The 23254-nt window shown below is 42.5% G+C and overlaps 1 protein-coding gene and 1 long non-coding RNA gene across 8 annotated transcripts in view; one reads left to right on the top strand and one right to left on the bottom strand.

The window, feature by feature from the left end:
- The window catches only part of LOC125109946 (uncharacterized), a 33411-nt gene extending 24656 nt beyond the window's left edge, over positions 1-8755 (bottom strand). For 3 of the 5 annotated variants that reach the window (XR_007130385.1, XR_007130383.1, XR_007130384.1), the window contains exons 1-2: positions 7684-8755; positions 6955-7036 (exon numbers count right to left, since the gene is read on the bottom strand). This is a non-coding gene — a long non-coding RNA (uncharacterized LOC125109946). The remainder of the gene's footprint in view (positions 1-6954; positions 7037-7683) is intronic. The other 2 variants (XR_007130387.1, XR_007130386.1) reach the window with 1 other exon arrangement.
- Positions 8756-8851: 96 nt separating this feature from the next.
- ATRN (attractin) overlaps positions 8852-23254 on the top strand; it is a 155171-nt gene continuing 140768 nt past the window's right edge. For all 3 annotated transcript variants that reach the window (XM_047744160.1, XM_047744162.1, XM_047744161.1), the window contains exon 1: positions 8852-9306. In XM_047744160.1, coding sequence (XP_047600116.1) covers positions 8939-9306 — 368 coding nt within the window. In that variant the 5' untranslated portion in view covers positions 8852-8938. The remainder of the gene's footprint in view (positions 9307-23254) is intronic.

The raw sequence follows: 23254 nt of genomic DNA, 5'->3' as shown, positions 1-23254 counted from the left end.
CCTACAAATCCGTAAGAAAAAGATAGGCAGGGGCGCCTGGGTGGCTCAGTGGGTTAAAGCCTTGGCCTTCAGCTCAGGTCATGATCTCAGGGTCCTGGGATCGAGCCTCGCATCGGGCTCTCTGCTCAGCAGGGAGCCTGCTTCCCCCCCTCTCTCTGCCTGCCTCTCTGCCTACTTGTGGCCTCTCTGCCTACTTGTGATCTCTCTCTCTGTCAAATAAATAAATAAAATCTAAAAAAAAAAAAAAAAAAAGAATAGTTAAAAAAAAAAAGATAGGCAATCCCATAGAAAAATGGGCAAAGGATATGAATGCTCAGTTCACAGAAGGGGAGACCTAATGGCCAATGAACAAATAAAAAATGGATCCACTGATCAGTAGTATCTGCTACTCTGTGTTGGTCCCCACACTAATTAACACTCCCTCTCCTAGCAACCCTCAAAAATGGCTGACTGGAGTTGCTATATAAATACCCTCAAATACTCTAGCCTTCTTACCTCTCTAAGGCATGTGTCCTATTCCACTTCCAGTTTCCCCTGTGGAATTCCCCCTGGAATTGTTCACACTAGTCACTGGCTTGATAACACAACTCTGTATTATTGACTGCCTTCCCCTCCCTGTCTCACTTCTGTACTCCGCTCCCGGTTCCCTGGGATTACATCCCACATTAATCTTGAATTCTTGCCTCGGGGCTTTCTTCTGGGGGAACCTAAACTAATGTAAGAGTGTTCAAGCTTCCTTGCCAGTATCACACTGAGTCTGAGCCCTGGCAATTCTGTGAGAACTTTACACATGAAAAAAAGCTATAGCCTTGAAATGCATAGAGGAGAAAGGGGCCTGATGACTTTAAGCCAGCCCTAAGGGTGGGGGGTTCACACCATGGCCATAGGTATACTCTTCAAAGCTGCCCCAAGCCCAGAACTCTGCAGGTCTGCTTTCTTTCTGCCCTCTTTGAACCTTGTCCATAATCAGTGTCCTTGGCCCTGACTTGCTGAGGTTCATAGCTAAACTCTTTCTGTTGCTTGAGTCATTTTTGATATGCTGATCTGGTTTTAGACTGTTTAACTTGGTAAACACTGCAGTCTGGGTCACAGGCCACGTTTTTTTGGTGAGCTGGTTCTGTACACATGGTTATCTGCCACCCCTCCCCCACACTGGGGTTCTGGCCATGGTCATAGTACAAGTGAACACAAGAACCATTTCCCTGTAATGAAGCCTGCATTGCTGCCAGTGGCTTCTCAGATGATGGGGGTTGGTGCCAGTGGCTTGGCAGCAACATGAGATGGGGACCTCTGTGTGGGTGCTAGAAATCTTGATCACAACAGTCTGTATCAGTGCCTTGGGCGAGCACTAGGAATAGAGATGGTGCTTCTGGCTGCACCAGGACAGTGAGCTTTGATGGGAATCAGCTTAGAGAGGAGTTGACTTCACTATGAGCCAAGGCAGGAAACAAGGCAATGGATACCCTCCATGGGTTTGCCATATTGTCTCGGTTGTAATATCTTCTGTTATGGTGTTGGGTATGTGTATGGAGACTTCCAAATTCTTGTGGCCTATATTAATTACCTATTGCTGTGAGACAAATTGCCCCCAAATTTAGTAGCAACGATTTATTATCCTCACAGTTTTTGTGGGTCAGAAATTCAAGAACAGCTTGACTAGGCAATTCCGACTCAGGGTCTTTTGTGAGGTCTCAGTTAAAATATTGGCCAGGACTGCCGTCACCTGAAGCCTTGATGGGCGAAAGGATCCATTTTCAGGTTGGCTTTCACATGTTTGGTAAGTATGTGCTAGTTCTTGGTGGCAGGCCCTAGTTCCTCTCCACCTGTGCCTCTCCATGGGCTGTTCAAGTGTCCTCCTGATGTGATGGCTGGTTTCCTCCAAAGCAAGTGGAGAGGGACAGGGAGGAGAGGGACATTGAGGAGAGGGAGAGGGGGGGGAGGGAGAGGAAGAAGGAGGAGCTATCCTGTGTATGACCTAGCCTCAGAAGTCATGTAGCATAATTCTACGACATCTTTATTTGTTAGAAGAGAGTCATGAAGTCTGACCTCTATTTTACAGAGAGGAATTAAACTCTAAATTTTAATGAGAATATTAAATAATTTGTAGCCTTTTTTTTTTAAGCACCATATTGCTTCTACTTTAAAGCTAACTATAACTTGGATTATAAGGTCTTTTCCAGCTTCTATTTCTGACTAACTTCATTTTTCTATTCTTTCCTTATGTAAGCAGTAAGATTTAAATCATCAGTTGGGGATATAGTATGGTCAACTTCTATTTCTTTTTTTTTTTTTTAAGATTTTATTTATTTATTTGTCAGAGAGAGAGAGAGAGCACGAGTGAGCACAGGCAGACAGAGTGGCAGGCAGAGGCAGAGGGAGAAGCAGGCTCCCCACAGAACAAGGAGCCCGATGCGGGACTCGATCCCAGGACGCTGGGATCATGACCTGAGCCAAAGGCAGCGGCTTAACCAACTGAGCCACCCAGGCGTCCCTCAACTTCTATTTCTTTAATTAATAACTAGAATGCTTGTCTGTTCTTCAATCCCTCTCTCCTTTCTAGTGAATTACCTAGGAAACCTGGGGCTTGTTCAATCTAAAGTGGCCATTCCAATTTCCAAGTTGGCTGAGCCAGCGCTGTACAGTTAACCTGTGAAAAGGAAGACATTTAGAGACGACCCTGATTGACAGACTGTCCTGCTCATCTCCAGGGTTGTGGTGAGAAAAAATACTGCCAGGTATGGTGGTCATGAAAATGCATGGCTCAGCTCTCCTGTTGGGAGGACTGTCATTGACTAGAAACCCAGCTGCTGCCCCTCTGGTCCTGCCACTGCTTCTGTGCTGGCTGGTGCAGGCCCATTCCTGAGATATGCATGGCTACTCCAGCTAGCAACTCTGGCCCCAGTAATCCCCTTTGGCCTGGACAAGGCTTTTTCAGAACTGCACCACAGTCTTAGACTCTTCGTAACCAGTCTATCCTCCCTACTTCCTCTCACAGCTGTTCGATTTTTCTTTAAGTCTGAATCTTCCCTTGCTTTTTCCTCTTTCCTTCCTTTTTATCCCTCTCAGATATTTCTCCTAGTAAGTCTCTTGCAGGTCTGTTTGGACATTTATTGATCTCCCAGGCATACACAGTGCTGGAGTTGGTTCCCACTGGCTTGGAGAGCAGGTCTGTATATATCTTCCTGATTCTACATTCAGTGACATCATGTTGGTAGCTTGAAATAGGCCATGATGGGAGTACTTACACACAGAAATCAACAAATGCTACCTATGAGGGTGTTTTCCTCCAAGGGAGCTGGTTGATAAACATTTATCAGTATACCTCTGGTGTATACCCAACAGAAATGTGTATGTATTCTCACCTAGAGACTTGTACTGGATTCTTAGGCTGTTCATAGCATCATTAATCATAGTTGTCTCAAACTGGAAACTGCCCAAATATCCATCAGCAGTAGGACAGATAAATAAACTGTCATATTATGGCATATATACGTTTAACTAGTAGACTATAAGAATAAAAACAAGGGGCACCTGGGTGGCTGAGGCAGTTAAGCGTCTGCTTTCAGCTCAGGTCATGATCTCAGGGTCCTGGGATTGAGCCCCATGTCAGGCTCCCTGCTCAGTGGGAAGTCTGCTTCTCCCACTCCCTCTGCCCCCTGGTTTGTGCTCTCTATCTCAAATAAATAAATAAAATCTTTGAAAAAAGTAAAATTAAAAAAGGTCCAAATTATTTATACAACAATATGGATGAATTTCACAAACATAATGCTGAATGAAAGAATCTAGACACAAAAGACTCCATACTACAGTATTGCATTTATATAAAGTGAAAAACTGGCAAAAAGAGTCCATAATGTAAGAGGTTAGCAGAGTGGCTCCTGCATGGACATAGTGACTAGGAGGGTCCAAGAGGGATCCTATGAATTAATTTTTGACCAAGGCCCTAGTCATATGTTTACTTAAAAAAATTCATTGAGCCATATATGGATGATCTCTTCACTTTTCTGTATACATGTTATACTTCAACAGAGAGTTTATAAAAAAATTATATATAATTAGATATTCCATAAAGGCAGTGATTTAAAAAAATAAAAAATTTTAAGGGTACTTGGGTGGCTCAGTTGGTTAAGTGTCTGATTCCTGATTTCAGCTCAGGTCATGATCTCAGCCATCTTTGGATGGAACCCTGCATCAGGCTCTGTGCTGGGTGTGGAGCCTGCTTAAGATTCTCTCTCTCCCTCTCCATCTGCCCCTCCTACATTCAATGTGGGGTTTGAACTTACAACCCCAAGATCAAGAGTTGCATGCTCCACTGACTGAGCTGGTCAGGTGCCCCTGAGTAATATTATATGTATATATTAGATATATATATGTATCTAATATACATATATATAATAAATATATACATATATACATATATATCATGTTTTGTCTATCTGTTCATCTGTTGATGGACATTTAGGTTGCTTCCACCTCTTGGCTATTGTGAACAATGCTATAGTGAATATGAGTGTACCAATATCTCTTCAAGATCCTGCTTTCAATTATTTTGGATATATATCCACAAGTGGCATTGCTGGATTATATGATTATTATTATTATTTTTTTTACAGTGGGCTCCACACCCAGTGTGGAGCTTGAACTCACAACCCTGAGATCAATAGTTGCATGCTCTACCAACTGAGTCAGCGCCCCATGATAATTCCTTTTTTTTATGTTTGGAACTGTCAAACTGTTTTCCACAGCGCGCTACCGTTCCCACTAATACACAACAGTTCCAATTTCTCCATATTCTTGCCATTTGTTATTTTCTATTTTGTTTTGATAGTAGTCATCCTAATGAATGTGAAGAAAGGAAGAGATTTTTATATGCTTTTTTACTGTTGCCTCCACAGAGCCTAGATCAATCTCTGGTATATAGTAGCCACTCATTAAATATTAGTTGTAGAAGTGAATGAACTGAATGAGTTGAGATCCTGTATAGGGTTGTGTAGTGGGCTGAATAGTGGCTCTCCTAAAGATGTGTCCATATCCTAATCCCCAGAACCTATGAATATTACCATATTTGGGAAAAGGGTCTTTGTAGATGTAATTAATTAAGGATCTTGAGATGAGAAGATCATCCTAAATTATCGAGATGGGCCCTAAATCCAATGACAAGTGTTCTTATAAGAGACACACACAGGAGAAGACAATATAGAGGAGAGGGCAATGTGATGACAAAGGCAGACACTGGAGTGATGTGGCCACAAGCTAAGAAGGCCAAAGAATGCCAACTTCCATCAGAAGCTGGAACAGGAGAGATTCTCCCCTAGAGTTTCCAGAGGGAATGAGCCCTGCTGACACTCTGATTTTAGACCTCTTGTCTCCAGAAGCGTGACAATAAATTTCCATTGGTTTTTGTTTTTACCACTGAGTTTATGTTAATTTGTTACAGCAGTTACAGGAAACTTAGGAAGGCTAGTTGTCTTTTAACTCTATTACTGTTTTTTTTTTCTTTTAAAAAAAGATTTTATTTATTTATTTGTTTTTTGTTTTTTTTTAAAGATTTTACTTATTTATTTGACAGAGATCACAAGATTTTATTTATTTATTTGTTTTTATTTTTTTAAGATTTTATTTATTTATTTGACAGACAGAGATCACAAGTAGGCAGAGAGGCAGGCAGAGAGAGAGGGGGAAGCAGGCTCCCTGCTGAGCAGAGCACCCCGATCATGACCTGAGCCAAAGGCAGAGGCTTAACCCACTGAGCCACCTAGGCGCCCCTCTATTACTGTTTTCATAATATCTTATCTATGCACAGGAGAAAATTTTGTTTCTCTACTGTAGAAATCTGAGAGCTAGGGCATGCGTCCATCTAACAGAAAGTTCAAGTTCTTTGCCTTTAAATTGGTGATCTCCTTTCAAGATTGGGTCTTGTCCTTCATGTTGATATCAAGGCCATTTCCTATATTCGTGGGGCTTCCCTATGGAGGCCACCAGGAACTCAGCCAACAGCTAAGGTGGCTAACCCTGTGCTCCCAGATCAAGGATCCCTAAACATTTTCCTGTAGAGCCTGCCGAGGAGTGTTGGGATTTTTATATTTGTAAGTTGACCTATCCCTCACAAGGAAGTTGCTACCCTGTGGAGCTTCCTTCTTACCTAAAACCCTCCCAGTTGTGTTTATTCCAAACCCTCAAGATCAACCTTCTTCACAGGCCATATAGTACCTTATATATTAGGTAAGATCCTGATATCTATAACCAGGGAATTGTTTTGTTCCATGCAGACTGAAAGTGTAAGAAGATCTCTGACATACGAAAAAATGTTGATTTGTCAAATAGCGTAGAGGAGGTCCCATGATACTCAGGGAAGGTCAGACAGCTGGTAAGATAGATCTTACTGGGGCAGCATTCATCCTTGCAATTGAGTGCTCATAGATATCCGTTGTATACGGTAGACTGATGCCTCCCCTAAGCTTCCTTTATTGGATCTTTTTTACAGCAGTGCATGCTGGCTAGCTGCTAAATGAGATATATATACAAAACATGGCTCTCTGGCTTCAAGGTGGAACCAGCTCTATGATATAATCCATGTCCCAAGGCTCTCCATAGGATCAGGCTGAAGCTTGACTCCAGATAAGACCACATCCTGGCTTAGCTCCCTTCCCTGTTCTGTTCTGCTTCCTTTATTGCCTTTCTCCAGAAAGCATTCTCCTAAAAAATTATGTACTCAAATTATGCTTCAGTCTCTGCTTGTCAGGAAACTGACCTAAGACAACACATGAGTAAAAGCTAAAAAACTGTAGAACCATCCATGTCCCTGACCTGGAGACAAAGCAAAGATATAGAAAATGAGGACATGAAATCAGAGAGAGCAAAGGGTCACACAAACAGAGAGAATGCCTTTCTTGAGTGGGGAAAAAAAAAAAAAAAGAGCAGAGGAAACGTCAAACTATCCTAGTGGATACAAACCTCCTTGGGCATGTAGTTAGAGCAGTTCCAGGAATTCTTTGCTACAGACATTAAAATTTCCAGGTGTAGTGGTTCAGTTTTGCTGTGGGGAATAAAGGAAAAGGTTGGTTCCACTTCTGGCCTAGAGGAGTAGGGTGAGCAGTATCTCCTGTAGCCAGGTCATGGTTTCATGTGAACAACCTCCATCTGACTGGGTCCTTGCCAGACAGTAGGGCCATGTCTTTCATTTCCCTACCTCAACCTACACAATCCTTGTAGGATACTGTAGCCAAAACCACCTGCAAACCAGAATGCCAGTGGTAGGGCCTAGACCAAACAATATATTTCACACAGGAATAGGAAGGATGTGTGGGTGTAGCGCTGGGGTGAGGCTGGAGGCTGGGGTGCTGCTAAGCTTCATGAGGCTTGACGTGGTTGCCCAGGAAGGTAGGTCAGGACCTGGGCATGAGGGTGGGGGTATATCCTAGAATGAGAATTCTGTGTTCAATGGTAAAGCTGAAAGTCTCCACAGGTATATGAGGGGATTTCTTTGTTTTCCAGGGAGTGTAGAGTGCTCAAACTCTGAGGTGGCTGCCACAGGAATATTCCTCACAACACAAGGATTGTGTCAGACAATGTTCTGGTTATCTATGGCTGGGTGGCAAACTGCTCTAAAACTTATAGGCTTAAACCAGCACCCAAGTTATCATTTCTTAGGATTTTGGAAAAGGCACAGTAGGAAAGACTTACCTCTGTTTTAGGTAATGAGGAACAGCTCAGATGGCTTCTCCCCTCAATGACTGGTCCCTCAGCAGGGACTCATCAGGGTTCATCTGGGTTCATCAGGGTTCATGTGTCTGGGACCTCAGTTCTTGGTGATAACTGGGTCCTTACTTTTCCTCCATGTAGTCTCAGGGCTTTTGCCTCTCCATGTGGTGGTCTCTGTGTGCCATCTTTCTACAGCAAGGTGGAAGAGGGGGAGTAGCTCAGAATTATAATGAGCTTGAAATCAAGGTTACCAGGTATTCTCAAAGCTTATCTCTGTAATTGGCACAGTCACTTCTGCACATTCTTCCATTGGTTAAATCAAGTCACAGGTCCAGTCCAGGTTCCAGGGTCGACGACCACATAAGGTTATACTGTGAGGAGGCAAGTTTCAGGGGGGCCACCAAAGTAACAAACTACCTGACAAGAACGGCTCTAGGAGCAGACGTGTGTGGGCTGAGGGTGCTCCAATTCCTAATTTTATGCTGGCTTCTCTTCAGAGAGGTTTGAGAACAAAGAGTGGGGTTGTAAGGTAGCCCCGCACTTCCTCCACATTATTAAAGGTGGGGGGTCTGGTCGGCCACTGGATCAGCCTGAATCAAGAAAGAAGAAAGTGTCTTCACTCGGTCTAGAGGCATTTATTGCGCATAGCCTATGCACTGGTTTCTTAACACATGTGTTACTTCGTTATCCCTACTTTACGGAGGAGAAAGCGAAGGCTGCAACACAGCACTCCTTCAACAGTACCGCACACCACCGTACACACCACGACGAAGACTCCTAAGCCCTTTCTGCCCCGCAGGTAGAGTCGGGGCAGAGCCGGGGTTTCCGGGAGGGCAGTGCTCAACACGGTCGCCCACCAAGCAGAGCGGGTGGCTCCCAGGCAGCCAACGGGAAGAGGACGCCTCAGAGATGCTAACCTGTCACCGCCATGCCGCGCGAAAGGCAAAACTGGAGCGCTAATGCGCCCTGAGCCCCAGGCGGGAGGGGTCTCAACAACATGCACAACCCCGGCCCGAGACCCGCCTCCAGGGCCTCGTGCAGGAGGAGGGCCCGCGCGCCGCGCCCCGCCCACGCACGCACGCATCGCCCCGCCTGCCGCGCAGTTCTGGCCCCGCCCTCAGGATTGACCGCCTGAGCCACCGTCCGCACAGCCCCGCCCCGCACGGCCAGGCAAAGCGGAGCCGGCCGTGCGGTGTGTGTGTATGTGTTCGCGGGGCGCCGTCTCAGCCCCGGGAAGATGGTGGCGGTGGCGGCGGCGACTCAGGCGAAGCTGAGGAGGAGAACGGCGGCGACGACAGCGCCTGCGGGCAGGAACGGCGGGCAGCGCCGGGACTGGGACGCGACCGGGGCTGGGAGGCCGGGGCTGGGGGCCGGGCTGCGCCTCCCGCGGCGGCTGCTGCTGCTGCTCCCGCCGCTGCTGCTGCTGCCCTGGGCGGCCGAGGCCGCGGCGGCGGCGGCGGCGGTGTCGGGCTCAGCCGCAGCAGAGGCCAAGGAATGTGACCGACCCTGTGTCAACGGCGGCCGCTGCAACCCTGGCACCGGCCAGTGCGTCTGCCCCGCTGGCTGGGTGGGCGAGCAATGCCAGCACTGCGGGGGCCGCTTCAGGTGAGTGGAGGGTGGTGTTGGAGGGTCGGGCCCAGAGGGAGGCTGAGGCTATGGGGCGCGCGAGATGGTTCCAGGCCGGAGGCAGATGCCGGACAGAAAGTGGGGAGGGTAGGGCCGCCCCACGGTGTTTGAGGACCATTTGCTCCCGAGGAGATCATTGTCTCTGGCCAAGGGTCCTCTTGTACCGGAAGATGAACAGATTCGAGGCAAGGGTGGAGGCACCCCAGAGAGGTTTGGGTGCGGCGGGTACAGGAGAAGAAAGCTCAGGGTCCCAAAGAGTATCAAAGCCAGTCCCTGAAACTGGGCCTCTTTTGGATAAACGAGGTATAGAGGGAAAGATGAGAGCTAGTCTTACTTAAACACTTCCTTTTAACATCCCCTTGTTCCCTAGGGCCTGATGAATTACCCAACTCGTTGGAGATTTAGGGTACTCAGAAGAAACAGGGCCTTGGAAGTGATTTGTTGGCTCAAGATAGAGGGGAGAGGTTAGGTTAGGATTGTGAGATATCAGAGATAGAAGAAGGAGTGGTTGTTGGATAGAGGAAAGTGAGGAAACTAGCCTTTTGAAGCTCACTAGAGGCAGCTGATTGGAACAGGGTGGAGAGGGCATGGAAGGAGGTTCTTGTTTGCCCTGGTTTCTGGAGAATATGGAGTTCTGAGTTGGCCTGGTTTGGGACAGTACCTCCTGGAGAGATCATCAAATCATTCATTAATAGTTATCTGTTATTTGCTTTAATTGTGGAAGGATTTCCAGGTAATACACATGAACAAATAGATTAGCCAGACTTTGGCCTAGTCCACAGGGAGTTTGGAATACAGCAAGAGAAAGATAGGTACACAAGTGACCCTAGTCATAAGGACTACAGAGTCATTCATGCCTTTGGCAGATTTTACAAAAGACTTTTGATGTTAGCTGTGGAGGAGTGGGGAAATACCGAGACCTAGCAGACAGGGTCCCTCCTCTTAGGGATTTTACATTCTAGCAGGGGGGGGACACAGGCAGTTAATTGGTAAATAAGCAAATAAATAAATAAATGAACAAGATAATTTCAGATAACAATGCTGTCAAGAAAATAAAACAGGACAGCCTGATAGAGAATTGTAACTAGTGAGTTTCTCCTAAAGTTTTAGGAGAAACCTCTCATTTGAAGCGACATTTGATCTGACCTGAATGAGACCATGGAGAACCTGTGGGAATTCAGGGAGGGAGGTTGTGACTAGCAGTGGGAATGCAAGGAAGACTTCCAGGAGAAGGTGACATTGGATTTGAGCATTTGAAGCAAGTAGGCTTTGGAACTATGTAGCTGGGGAAAAAATTCCAGATGGGAGGAAGGTTGCAAACAAAATTGTGGAGGTTTGGAATGGTAGAATTGTAGACGCATATAATGTCAGTTTTTCAGGGGAAGAACTCAGAGAACATTGAGGAGCTGAGCACTTTATTGTTATGGAAAAACCAGGTGCTTTCAAGACCAGTGTGTAGTGTATCTTGGGATGTAATTTACTTAGGGTATTGTGATTTATGAATTACATTAGCCTACATATATTTGTCGAGGGCTACTCTGGAGTAAATTGTGAGATACAGTGGCAAACAAGACCGACACAGTCCTACTCTCGTGGAGCTTGTATTCTAGCTTGGGAGTAAGAAATCTAATAATCAATTTATTAGTATTTTGCTTGAGTCTGTGGAGGCAAAGGACAGGGGCAAACAGAGAACTTGACTTAGTTTAGAATGTTAAGACTAGTGGCTGAGTAAGTGACCTTTGAGTTGGGATCTGAGGGGTAGGATAGCACTACCTACGTGAGGAGTGGGGTGCTAAGGTGCCAACATGTACAGAGGCTTGGGGATGAGGGGCATCATGGCAAGCTGAAGAGAAGGCTGGATAGCTGAGGCAGAGAGCAAACGAGAACGTGGCAAGACTGGAGAGATGCAGGGCGGCCAGGCCATGTGAAGCTCTGTAGGTTGGGTTGAGAATTTTGACCTTTAGCTCTTGAGCAGTAGAATGGCACAGTTAACTTGCATTTTCATGACATTACAGGCTTTTAGATGGGAGCCAGAGCAGGAACGGCCTTGAAGTTAAGGCCGCCAGAGCATTTTGAATTTGAGGTGCTTCTAGAAGCAAGTGAATAGTTGGTTGTGTCAGATGAGAACCCTTTAAGTTCTGAGAAGGCAGTGGGGGCCCAGAGGGTGTAGAGGGACATGCATAGCAAGATCAGTCTGTACTATCCAGAGTAGGTGGACTCATTGTAAGCATGAGAGGTGGTGGGCAACTGGGTGGGAGGTGTTGGGCAGGGTCCGGACAGCAGTAATGAGAACCTAGGGTAGGCTGTGGGGATGGAGGCAGGGTTCGTCCTAGCTGGTATTGCAGAGGTAAAAGACAGGTCTTGCTTTGAAACTGGTTTGTTCTTGGAAGGGAGAGGGTTGGTGAGGGAAAGAAAACTATATCCTATCTTGGGTGGCTGAGGGGATAGTAATACCATTAACAGACACAGGGACAAAGGAGAAGCAGATTTTCTACACGGAGATTAGGTGCTCTCAGGGTATCCACTTGGCAGGACAAGTGTAAGTGTCGGAGGTCATCTGGATATAGAGGGACACAGCCAGGGAGAAAGAGCAGGTCTCTCTCATCCAGAAGATCAGAGAAGAGCCACTTGTGGGGAATAAGCAGTCCTGATACTGGTTGTCTTAGATGGAGTCATGCGTGAGTGAAGGGGCTCCCCTGGTTATCGTGGATGCTCCATTTAAGCGGGTTCAAGCTGGTGGTGGTGCTGTCTCCTGGGCAAACAGTTATGACTTTGGTCCGGATGACTCTGGTATATTTTGTGGGCTTCTGGAATTTGCATTTTTTAAAATGAATGTAAGAGGAACTTAACGTCTCTGGCCTTTTAAAAAAACTTTCATTAAATTTTTAGTGGAAGGATTATTTTAGGGAAAGACTGAAATGTTGGTTTTGATTATAATGGTACGTATCTTCATTTAACTCACGACCTCTTTGTTATTAAACGAAGAGACATTCAAATGAATACCTTTCTGGTATGGAATGGCATCAAGGCAGTGTGTTTTTAAATCTTTTTAGTTCCATAACTTCTGTGTTATAATTGTTGTTAGAAGGTCTTTCCTAGTAATTGAAAGGAATGTAGGATAATAAGAGGATTAGATCTCCCCCAAGTTATCACCGAATGCATAGCATATGCTGGGGATCTGGTAAACATTTTCATACACATCATACCATTTAATCTTCTGAGTGACTCTGGGGGTGTTGTATGAAATTTGTATTAGCATATGGTTGCAGGTAGAAAATCACTTAACTTTTTTTCCAAATGAAAGATACTCCAGAAATGATTACCACATGAGCCAATATTATTGGTGTCAGTTTAGTAAAAATAACTGTGGAATCTTTGGAAGACGATTTCTAAAGCAGCCAGTTTCATTCAGTTTTATGTTACCGTTCATAATTCAGTGATCATTCTTTTCTGCTTGTGACATCACCATGGAAATTTTTCTTCAGATGATAAATACATCCCATCAAATTAGAAATAAAGATATTAAGTCCACTTATGAAATTAATATGCATTTAATTCTTCTGCGTTCCTGAAGTATGGAGAGGATAGACTAGAATAGCCTAGTGAATGGGAGCCTTATAATTACCCAGGATGTTAAGAACTTACCTTCTCTAGAATAAGGAAAGAAGTCGGCATTTACTGAGCATCTATTTTGTTCCCGGCATATGGAGTAATGGTAGTAGTAGTCCCAACACTAGCTGCCACCAACAGTTCTCCATTTTCTCCTAGGTGTTGTGTCAAGCGCCTTTTAGAAATTACTCCTTTTAATCCTTAGAGTGAAGTTATTCCCATTTCACAGGTGGGTGAACTGAAGCTTGGAGATACTGAGTAACTTGCACTAGCTCACACAACTTGTGAAAAACTGGTCTGGGATTTAAATTCAGGCCTTGTTAATTCCCACTCTCTTGCTTTCCATTGTACCATTTGGCTTCTCATTTTCTTCCTTCCTTCCTTCCTTCCTTCCTTTCTTTCTTTCTTTCTTCCTTTCTTTCTTAAAGATTTATTTATTTATTTGACAGAGAGACAGCGAGAGAGGGAATGCACACTGGGGGAGTGGGAGAGGGAGAAGCAGGCTTCCTGCCGAGTAGGGAGCTGTCTGCAGGGCTCCATCCCAGGACCCTGGGATCATAACCTGAGCCAAAGGCAGCTGCTTAACCGGCCGAGCCTCCCAGGCACCCCTAGCCTCTCATTTTCTGAGTCCAGTCACCCTACATGAAATTCTTTGGAAGGGCTGCCTAATGCCATTGAGAAACAGAGACAAAGAAGGAAAAATAGGTTTATTACAACAGTAAAGCCAGGATTAAAAAAAAGAAAAACAAAACAAAACTTAACTCACTCAAACCTGTTTGGCTACTGGTCAAGGACATAAATACCTATAACTAGTGAAATGAAAATTCTGGAAAATAAAATTTGAAAGAAGAAAAAGGTAAAAAAACCCCAAACAAACAGGGTGTTTATAGTTACTAGTAAGTAGTACTTACCTAAAGCCCTAAATTCATGTTCATGAATCAACTAGGCTTGTCTGTTTTCTCTAGTAGAATATAAGCTCCATGAGGGTAGGGATTTCTGTCAGTTTTGCTTGTTGTTCTATTCCCAGAGCCTAGAACAGTGCCTAGGACATGGTGTGCAATAAATATTTGTTGGATGAAAGAATGAAAAAAGTCATCTTTACCCATATAACTGCCGTGTCTAGAATAAGGAAAATCTGCCATATCATAAATCTCATGTACTTCATTGTCTTCTGTTTGCTGGGCATCTTTTTGGGGATGTTTTACTGTCACCTCATAGTAAGCCATCTGAGATGAACTTTTATTCTCCTCGAAAAGAGTAGTCTTTCCCTTTATCCTCCCTTATTTCAATAGTAAATCCTATGTGAGATAACCAAAGGTCAAACCATTGGAGTAATCCTTCGCTCTTTGTGTTTATTCTTTGTTTCCGAAAGTCTTAAAATTTTGTTCCTTTCCACTGTTGTTCCTGCTATCCTAGAGCACCTGGCCCTTTACCTCCTTGCTGAGCTTCCTCTCTTTTGCCCTGTCTGATCTCTTTGCACCTCCAGAGTCCATCCTACACTTTGTCATAGAAATCCCCTGAAAACATGGTGTCACTGTCTTGCTGAGAAACCTTTTTTTTCCCTACTCCTCCTATTACCTGTAAAATGACTCTGAGCAGAAGGCTCCCACTGCCTCACACACATTCCTTTCTCTCTACCCAAATTCTTCTACTTTGTAGTTTTTCTGCATATTTGCTAAATTTAACAGCTTTCCTCCTCCCTGCCCCCAGATTCTTTCTTTTCTACTTATCTAGGTTCTACCTCAAGGTCCATCTTCAGTTCTCTATATCCATAACAGCCAATTCTCTGTAATCATACCCATTATCTTTTTTCTGAGAGGAGTCGTCAGCCTGTTCAATTCATAGATAGCTTTTGAGTGATTATTATGTGTTAGGTACCATGCACTGCCTTGAGGATATGAAGGTGGGTAAGAATCAGGCCTTGGTTTCCCGTTGGAGAGCTCATAATTCTGAAGCGAAGACAGCTTTGTGCACAGGCCAATTAGACTTAATAGTAAAAATACGGGCAGTATTGTATGCTGGACTAAGATGTGGTGGGGAGACTAACTCTTTTGAGGGCCATCGTGGAAGGCATCCCAAAGAAGAGACCATTTGGGCAGATCTGAGGTTTAGTGTGAATAGACCATCTGGGAGAGATGGGCATTCCAGAAGGAGAAAAAGAGAGTGTACAAAGGCAAAAAATCATGGGCTGTTGTGCTTACTTAAGTGTATTAGTTTTCTAGGTTGGTTGTAACAAAGTACCACAAACTGGATGGCTTAAACCAACAGAAATGTAATCTCTTACTGTTCTGGAGGTCACAAGCCTGAAATAGTGTCTGCAGGGTCATGTGCTCTCTGAAAGTTCTGAGGGAGAATCTGTTCCATGCCTTTCTCCTAGCCACTGGAATTGCCAGCAGCCCTTAGCGGTTCCTTGGCTTGTACATGCATCACTTCAGTCTCTGCCCTCCATCACTTCAAACTCAAACCGACCTCTCCCCGTGTGTCTTTCTTTTGTGAGGATGCCAGTCATGTTGGATGTATGAGTATGGACTTCATTCTTAGTTTGATCATCTGCAAAGACTGTTTCCAAATAAGGTCACATTCCAGGTAGTGAAGCCTAGGGCTTCAACATAGCTTTTTGTGGGACACAATTCAACCCACAGCCCTTAGAGAACTGAATATAAATGGATGTTGTCAGAGCATAACTTGTGAGGAATGCGTTGGAAAGGTGTGAGACTGGAAGATGTTAATGACCTTCTCTCTTCCTTTCCCATCACCCTTCAACCTCAGGATGCATCTTTGACCTGGGCTAAGCCATCAGGGCATTCCAGCCTCTGGTGGTAATGATTGTTTGGAGGTAGGCATGTGATCCAACCTGACTCAGTCTAAGTGAATCTCAGGACTTGCTGGAGACTCTCTCCTCTGGATGCTCATGAAGGAGATGCTTTGTCGTCTTCTGCTTTGTGTGCTGAGGAAATAAAACCGCGAGTTATCATAGCTAGTATTGTTGTTGTGAGAGGAGCCCACCCGTGGTCAGACTAACTTCTAGAAGTGGGAGGATGTCAGAGAAATGGAGCTGGAGACCTGATGACTTTTCTGGATCTCTGGATCAAATGTTGCCCGAAGCTGTACTTTTCAGTTTTGGTGAGGTGCTGCAGTCCGTGTTTCTCTTAAGGCAGTTACAGTGGGATTTCCTGTTCCTTACAATATAGAGCAGTTCCTAACATGCAGACGAACATAGGGCTGGATCATGAAAGTCTTCATATTCGGCACTGAGGAGTTTGAGCCATGTTCTCTTAGAACCATGATAGACCGTGGTCTAAATTCCTAAATTTCTAAATTGTATTGGGTACAATTCCTGTCAAGTTCTTTTTTTTTTTTTTTTAGATTTTATTTATTTATTTGACAGACAGAGATTACAAGTAGGCAGAGAGGCAGGCAGAGAGAGAGGAAGGGAAGCAGGCTCCCTGCTGAGCAGAGAGCCTGACTCGGGACTTGATCCCAGGACCCTGGGATCATGACCTGAGCCGAAGACAGAGGCTTTAAACCACTGAGCCACCCAGGTGCCCTTCAAGGTTCTTTTAGTAACAGATAACCCAACTCAGACAAGCTTAAGAGAAAAAATATGGGAGAGATTTATTGGTTCATGTGACAGAAAAGTCAAGGGGATATTGTTGGGTTTGTGTGTGTCTGGATCCAGGGGACCACTTGGTCTCTCTCCCTCCATCTCTTAGCTTTGATCTGCCTTCTGCTGGCCTCATTCTCAGGCAGGCTGTCTTCAGGTGGTGTCTCCAGAAGTTAAATCAAACTGTCTTAGCATCCTCCACTGGAGAAGAATGACCCTTTCTTAGAAGCTTGTTGAAAATAAGCAGTGCTGAGAATCTCACTGGTCCCTTGTCCTTTACTGAAGCAATCTTTGGGGTCATGGGAATGTCCTGATTCATCAGACCTGACTTGCATATCTGCTGTGGAACTGGAATATGAGGTCCATTTCCATTAGATGGAGTAAGTGGCACAGACTGAGAAAAGGGGAGCAGGAAAAGGAAGGGAACACATATTGTACCAGAAAAGTGGGGCCCATGCTGGGGAGGTAAAAACAGTGACACCCCTGCATATTCCTAGACCCTCCCATTTGGTGAATACTCAATAGGTGTCTGTGAGAAAAATTGGGAATGCTCTGGAAAATACTGTATCAAGTAATGAAATGCCAGCCCCCTAGTTTACCAGGAATTCACTGAGTCATTACTAGGGGTTGTGAGGGTCCCACTATGTGGAATGCATTATGCTGGCTCTTTGAGATTGTCGCAGTGAGGATTGTGCCATACTGACTTTTGGTCTGGCACTCGAGCTAAGTCACTGAATGGCTGTAATTCATTCCCTGATTTTTCAGTGGGGGGGAATAGAAAATGGGTGGAATCAACAAAATACATGCTTATATGGTATGAAATTATGTTATGTTGGATAAAAACTTAAGTATGTAAAATATCACATAATAAACATTTGAGGCTTTTTTGCTGATTCCTAGAAGATAGAATTTACTTATTTGGAAAGGTAAAAATAAGTTTACTAAGTAAAAAGAAAAGTTGAGCCTGATGTCCTAATATAATTGCACACGATATATGTTTGAAAGCAGATATCTGACATTTAAGCTTTACTTCTGTGAAAGGTTCCCAAGATAAGCTTTTTATTTACTACAGTGTAGAGGACGGATAAATATATAGGAGAAAAACAGAGTATGTATGATCAAAACAGTCTTTCCTAATATGATGAACTGACTTAATAAACTTACAGGTTATGTTTATCTTGAGTATTAAATATGGAAGTAGATATTTGGTACTGTGGTTGAACAGAAATCATACTGGCTTTTCTCTTTAACACAGTCTGATTTCTAAAACTGAAATGAAAACCACTGTTGTACTTTTCAGAGTATTTGTGTTGGGAAATTTATCAGCTGCTGGCCCATGTTTCTCACACTCTTTATCACTTTGTGATTTCTTCAGTGCATTGTGGCAAAAGTGAGTGCCATCCATATACTGTATACTAATCTCATTCTTCAGTTCCTGACTCTCTTCCTTCCTTCTTCTCCCTGTACTTTCAAACTAGCCCTTTATAATCAGCCAGATGTCTCATTTTCCCTTTTGAGGGTGGCTTTCTCCTATTTGTCTTGGCATTTTTCTTTCTTACCATTTTGTGGATGTCCTCTTCCTTGGGATCCTTTTCTTTTAGCACTTGGGACCCTGGTTCAATTTTATTCTCTCAGTTTTTTAAAAGATTTATTTATATATTAGAGAGAGAGAGAGAGAATGAGCATGCACATGTGAGCAGTGGGGAGGGGCAGAGGGAGAGTATCTCCAGTGGACTCCCAGCTGAGCGTGGAGCCCAAATTGGGGCTTCATCTCTAGACTCTGAGCTGAAACCAAGAGTCCAACGCTCAACCAGTTGAGCCACGTAGGTGCCCCTTGGTCTCTCAATTTTTAATTCTCTTAAGTTTTCTGTTTTTTCAAGTTAACACTGTGAGCAAACTTTAGTTCTAGCTATTTGTTTACATGTTTACTCATCTAGAATTCTCTTGCACCTATAGAAGTTAATTTTAGTCATGGCTGACTTGCCTGTTTATCTTCTTAGAATTTGACATTAATAGTATACAGTTATAAGTTGAATGAATTTTCCAGTTAATTCCTCTTGGTCCTTTGTGCAGTCTAATTAAGAATTTTCTAATTTGTTTACTCGCAAGCCTATAAGCATTAGGGGCTGGGACTGTATCAGGTACTCTTAAGAGACATGTAAGTCACCTTTCTTGACCAGTGTTTCCTGTATTTTTTGATTCACACATCCCTTCACAAAAATGTATAATCTTGGGGCGCGGTGGCTCAGTGGGTTTTGAGACTCTGCCTTTGGCTTGGGTCATGGTCTTGGGGTCCTGGGATTGAGCCCCGTGTGGGGCTCTCTGCTCAGCAAGGAGCCTGCTTCCCTTCCTCTCTCTCTGCCTGCCTCTCTGCCTATTTGTGATCTCTGTCTGTCAAATAAATAAATAAAATCTTAAAAAAAGTATGCTCTTGTAGACTCTTAGGAATTAAAGAATAATCTTTTTCAAAAGAGTATCCTGTTTTTGACAATGATGATTTTAAATAGATTAAAAAGTAATTTCTTAATAAAGACTATAACATACATTTTAAATATAATTTGTAATGGTATTCACAATATTAAAAGAAAAATTTCATCTTTTCCCTGCTTAACATGTAGAACATGTTGTTTAATGCATTTTAAATTAGTTTTGTAAGGGAAAGCATGATTTATAGACAAAAAAATGACACTTAATTTTGGATTGAATTTATATTACAATGCAGATTCTGTGCTAGAAAAGTAGACTTTCCTGTCCTCATGTTTGGTATTTATGCATTTGTGCTTTAAAAATTATGTCTTAGAAATTTTTTTGGGTGTTTTTTTTCTAAATCATAAAATGATAGTGGTTTCCAGCTATTTGTAAGCATTTTTCCTGTGTAGATGGTTTTGTTCAAAATTGAGCAGAAAGTCCAGATTGACTATAATTGTCACTTAATTTTCCCCTTTTGACATTTTTTTTTGAAGTACTAGAGACATCTTGCAAAGCTATACAAGGATTTTGGTCAGAAGGTTTGGCAAGATGATCTTGAGGCAAATTTGCAGAATTAGATTTCTTTTATGCCCTTCTGTAATGTGTATTTAAATATCATGTCCTATGCTTCTCTTTTAGTAGATGCTAGTACTGTCTTTTATTCAGAACATCTTTTGGACCACTGGTTGAGAAATATTGACCAACCATGACAGTTGCTTTAAAGTAACTAAATGGTTGGATTATTATTTTTTATTATTAATATTATTTTTAAAAGATTTTATTTATTTGTCAGGAAGAGAGACAGAGAGAGCACAAGCAGGGGGAGTGGTAGGCAGAGGCAGAGGGAGAAGCAGGCCCCCTTCTGATCAATGAGCCCAATGCGAGACAGTCCCAGGACCCTCCCTGGGATCATGACTTGAGCCGAAGGCAGACACTTAACTGACTGAGCCACCCAGGTGCCCCTAAATGGTTGCTTTAAAGGAATTATGTTTGGTGCTGGCTCAGTTTCTGGCTAACTTTAACTTCCTTATAATATGAAACATTTCAAACTTATGGAAGAGATAAAAAGAGTAGTGAAATGAACATCTTTGGACCTACAACCCTACAACCTACCTTTGCTGAATTTCCTTCATATTATTTTTATGATATAATAACATTAAGTTACGTAATATAAAATGTTACAGATACCAAAGTCCCCATGTTATTCCTCGCTAATCCTGTTCCCCTTAATGCTCTTCACAGAGGTAACTAGCGTGGTGAAGTTGATGTTTATTATTTCCTTGCATGTTTCTACTTTTATTACAGACATATACACACACACAAACACACAGTCTTATTTCCAAAAACAAGATCATGTTTTCAGATGTCATAAAAAGTAACTATTCTATACATGTTTTTTTTCACCAAAGCCCCATTTTTAAATGCTTTTGAGATTTGTTTGTATTGATAACTATAGTTCTAGTTGATTCATAGCTATATTCAGTATAGAACTTCAACTTATTTACCCATTCTCCTGCTGACAGGCATTTAGAATTTTCCAACTTGTCCTGTTACCAAAACAGCTACAATTAATATTCTTTACATATTTCTTCGTGTACCTGGGTATGATTTTTATATCAGGTAGTTCTCTTCAAACTTCTGAAGCACCTCCAAAATAATTTTAAGATTCTTTTTACTTCCTTGCATACTTTTAGGTTGTCAGACTGTTGACATATATCATTTTTTAAAAAGGGATTTATATAGTTGCAAAGAATAGTTACTAAAAAAATTATGTTATTTTAAAAAATTTATCGGATAGAAACCAAAGTCCATAGCAATTTGATAACCACCCCCTTTCATTAAAAAAAAAATACATGTGTGGGGGCACCTGGGTCGGTCAGTTGGTTAAGCTTCTGTCTTCAGCTCAGGTCATGATCTCAGGGTCCTGGGATTGGGTCCCGCTTTGGGCTCCCTGCTCAGAGGGGAGCCTGCTTCTCCCTCTGCCCTCTGCCTCCTCCCCACTGCTCATGCTCTCTGTCTCTCCTTCTCTCTCAAATAAATAAATAAAATCTTTAAAAAAAATACATGTGCAGTCTTCTTTAAGTCAATTTTTGTACTGTTCCTTTTTTTTTTTTTTTTTCTTAAATTCTTATTTTCACTCAAATAACCCCATATAATTTTATAATTCTTTTCTGGCTTATGAATTCTGCACACTGATTTAGATGTCACATGTCATAAAGCTCACCACTTTAAAGTGCACAGTTCAGTGACTTTTAGTATATTCATAAAGTTGTGCAACCATCATCATGATCTAATTCAAGAATATTTTCATTATGCCAGGTGAAAACACTGTACCTATTAGCATCCACTTCCCATTCCTTGTTCCTCCCAACCCCTGACAGTCAGCTTTCTGTCTATGGATTTGTCTATTCTAGACATCACATGTAAATGTTATCATACAATATGTGATTGTTTTGACTGACTTCTACTTACCATGTTTGAAAGATTTCATCTTTGCATCATGGATCAGTACTTCATTCCTTTTTGTGGCTGAATAATATTCCATTGTATGTGTAAACCACATCTTATTTATCCATTCCTCAGTTGATGAACATTTTAGGTAGTTTTCATCTTTTGGCTATTGAGAATAATGCTGCTATGAACGTTCATGTACAAGTTTTTGTGTGGACATCTGAGTATGTCTCTTGGATGTACACCTAGGAATGGAATTGCTGGGTCATGTGGTAACTCAGTGTTTTACTTTTTTCTTTTCTTTTCTTTCTTTTTTTTTTTTTTTTTTGAGAGAGGGCGGAACCGGGAGGGGTAGAGAGAGAACCCTGAGCAGTCTTCATGCCCAGCACAGGACTGATACGGGGCTTGATCTCATGACCCTGAGACCTGAGCCGAAATAAAGAGTCCAATGCTTAGCTGACTGAGCCACCCAGGTGCCCTTCAGTATTTTACTTTTTAAAGAAGTGCCAAGCCTTTTTCACAGAGACCACACCAGTTACATTCTTACCAGGAATTTATGAGGGTTCTATTTTCTCTACATTCTCACCAGTACTTACTTTCTGTGATTTTATGCCATCCTAGTGAGTGTAGCTTATATCCACAATGGCTTTGATTTGCATTTTCTTAATGTCTGTTGGTTTTGAGTGTATTTTCACGTGTTTATTGGCCATTATACATCTTTGGGGAAATGTCTACTCTGATCCTTTGCCCATTTTTAAAAAAAATTTATTTATTTTTTAAAATTTATTTTCGGTGTTCCAGAATTCATTGTTTATGCACCACACCCAGTGCTCCATGCAATATGTGCTCTCCATAATACCCACCACCAGGTTCACCCAACCTCCCACCCCCCTCCCTTCCAAAACCCTCAGTTTGATTCTCAGAGTCCATAGTCTCTCATGGTTCATCTCCCCCTCCAGTTTCCCCCAACTCACTTCTCCTCTCCATCTCCCCATGTCCTCCGTGTTATTCTTTATGCTCCACAAATAAGCAAAACCATATGATAATTGACTCTCTTTGCTTGACTTATTTCACTCAGCATTATCTCTTCCGTCCTTTGCCCATTTTAAAATTAGGTCCTATTGGGTTTTTATATAGGTTTTTATTGTTGAGTTGCAAGTGTTCTTTATATATTCTGGATATTCTAATATTATCAGACATGTGATTTACAGTCAACTTCTGTTAATTTTTTGGTTGTTTTTCACAAAAGAAGACAACCTTGAGAGTGTCTTTTGACATACAAAAGTTTTTAATTTTGGTGAAGTCTTATTTATATATTTTTTTCTTTGGTTGCTTGTGGTTTAAGTGTCTTATCTGAGAAACCATTTACTAATCCAAATCATGTAAATCATGAAGATTTACATCTGTTTTATTTTTAATAGTTTTATGGGTTTGGTTCTTACATTTTGGTCTTTGATCTGTTTTGAATTAATTTTTGTACATGCTGTGAGGTAGGTACTTTATATTCTTTTGTATGCGGATATCCAGTTGTTCTAGTGACATTTATTGAAGAGACTATTTTTTTCTCTATTGACTGGTCCTGGGTCCCTTGTCAGTTGACTCTAGATGTATGGGTCTATTTCAGACTGTCAGTTATATTCTGTTGACCTGTTAGTCTGTTCTTTGGTCAGTACCAGCCTATCTTGATTACTTTGTAATATGTTTCCAAATCCTCCTATATAATTTTTTTAATGTTTTATTTTGAGATAATTGCAGATTCACATAAGGTTGTAAGAAATAGTACAGAGATCTCCT

The sequence above is a fragment of the Lutra lutra genome, chromosome 9, assembly GCF_902655055.1.
Source record: "Lutra lutra chromosome 9, mLutLut1.2, whole genome shotgun sequence".
NCBI classification, from domain to species: domain Eukaryota; kingdom Metazoa; phylum Chordata; class Mammalia; order Carnivora; family Mustelidae; genus Lutra; species Lutra lutra.
Note: the sequence above shows the minus strand (reverse complement) of the source record. Positions and strands in the feature narration are given on the sequence as shown.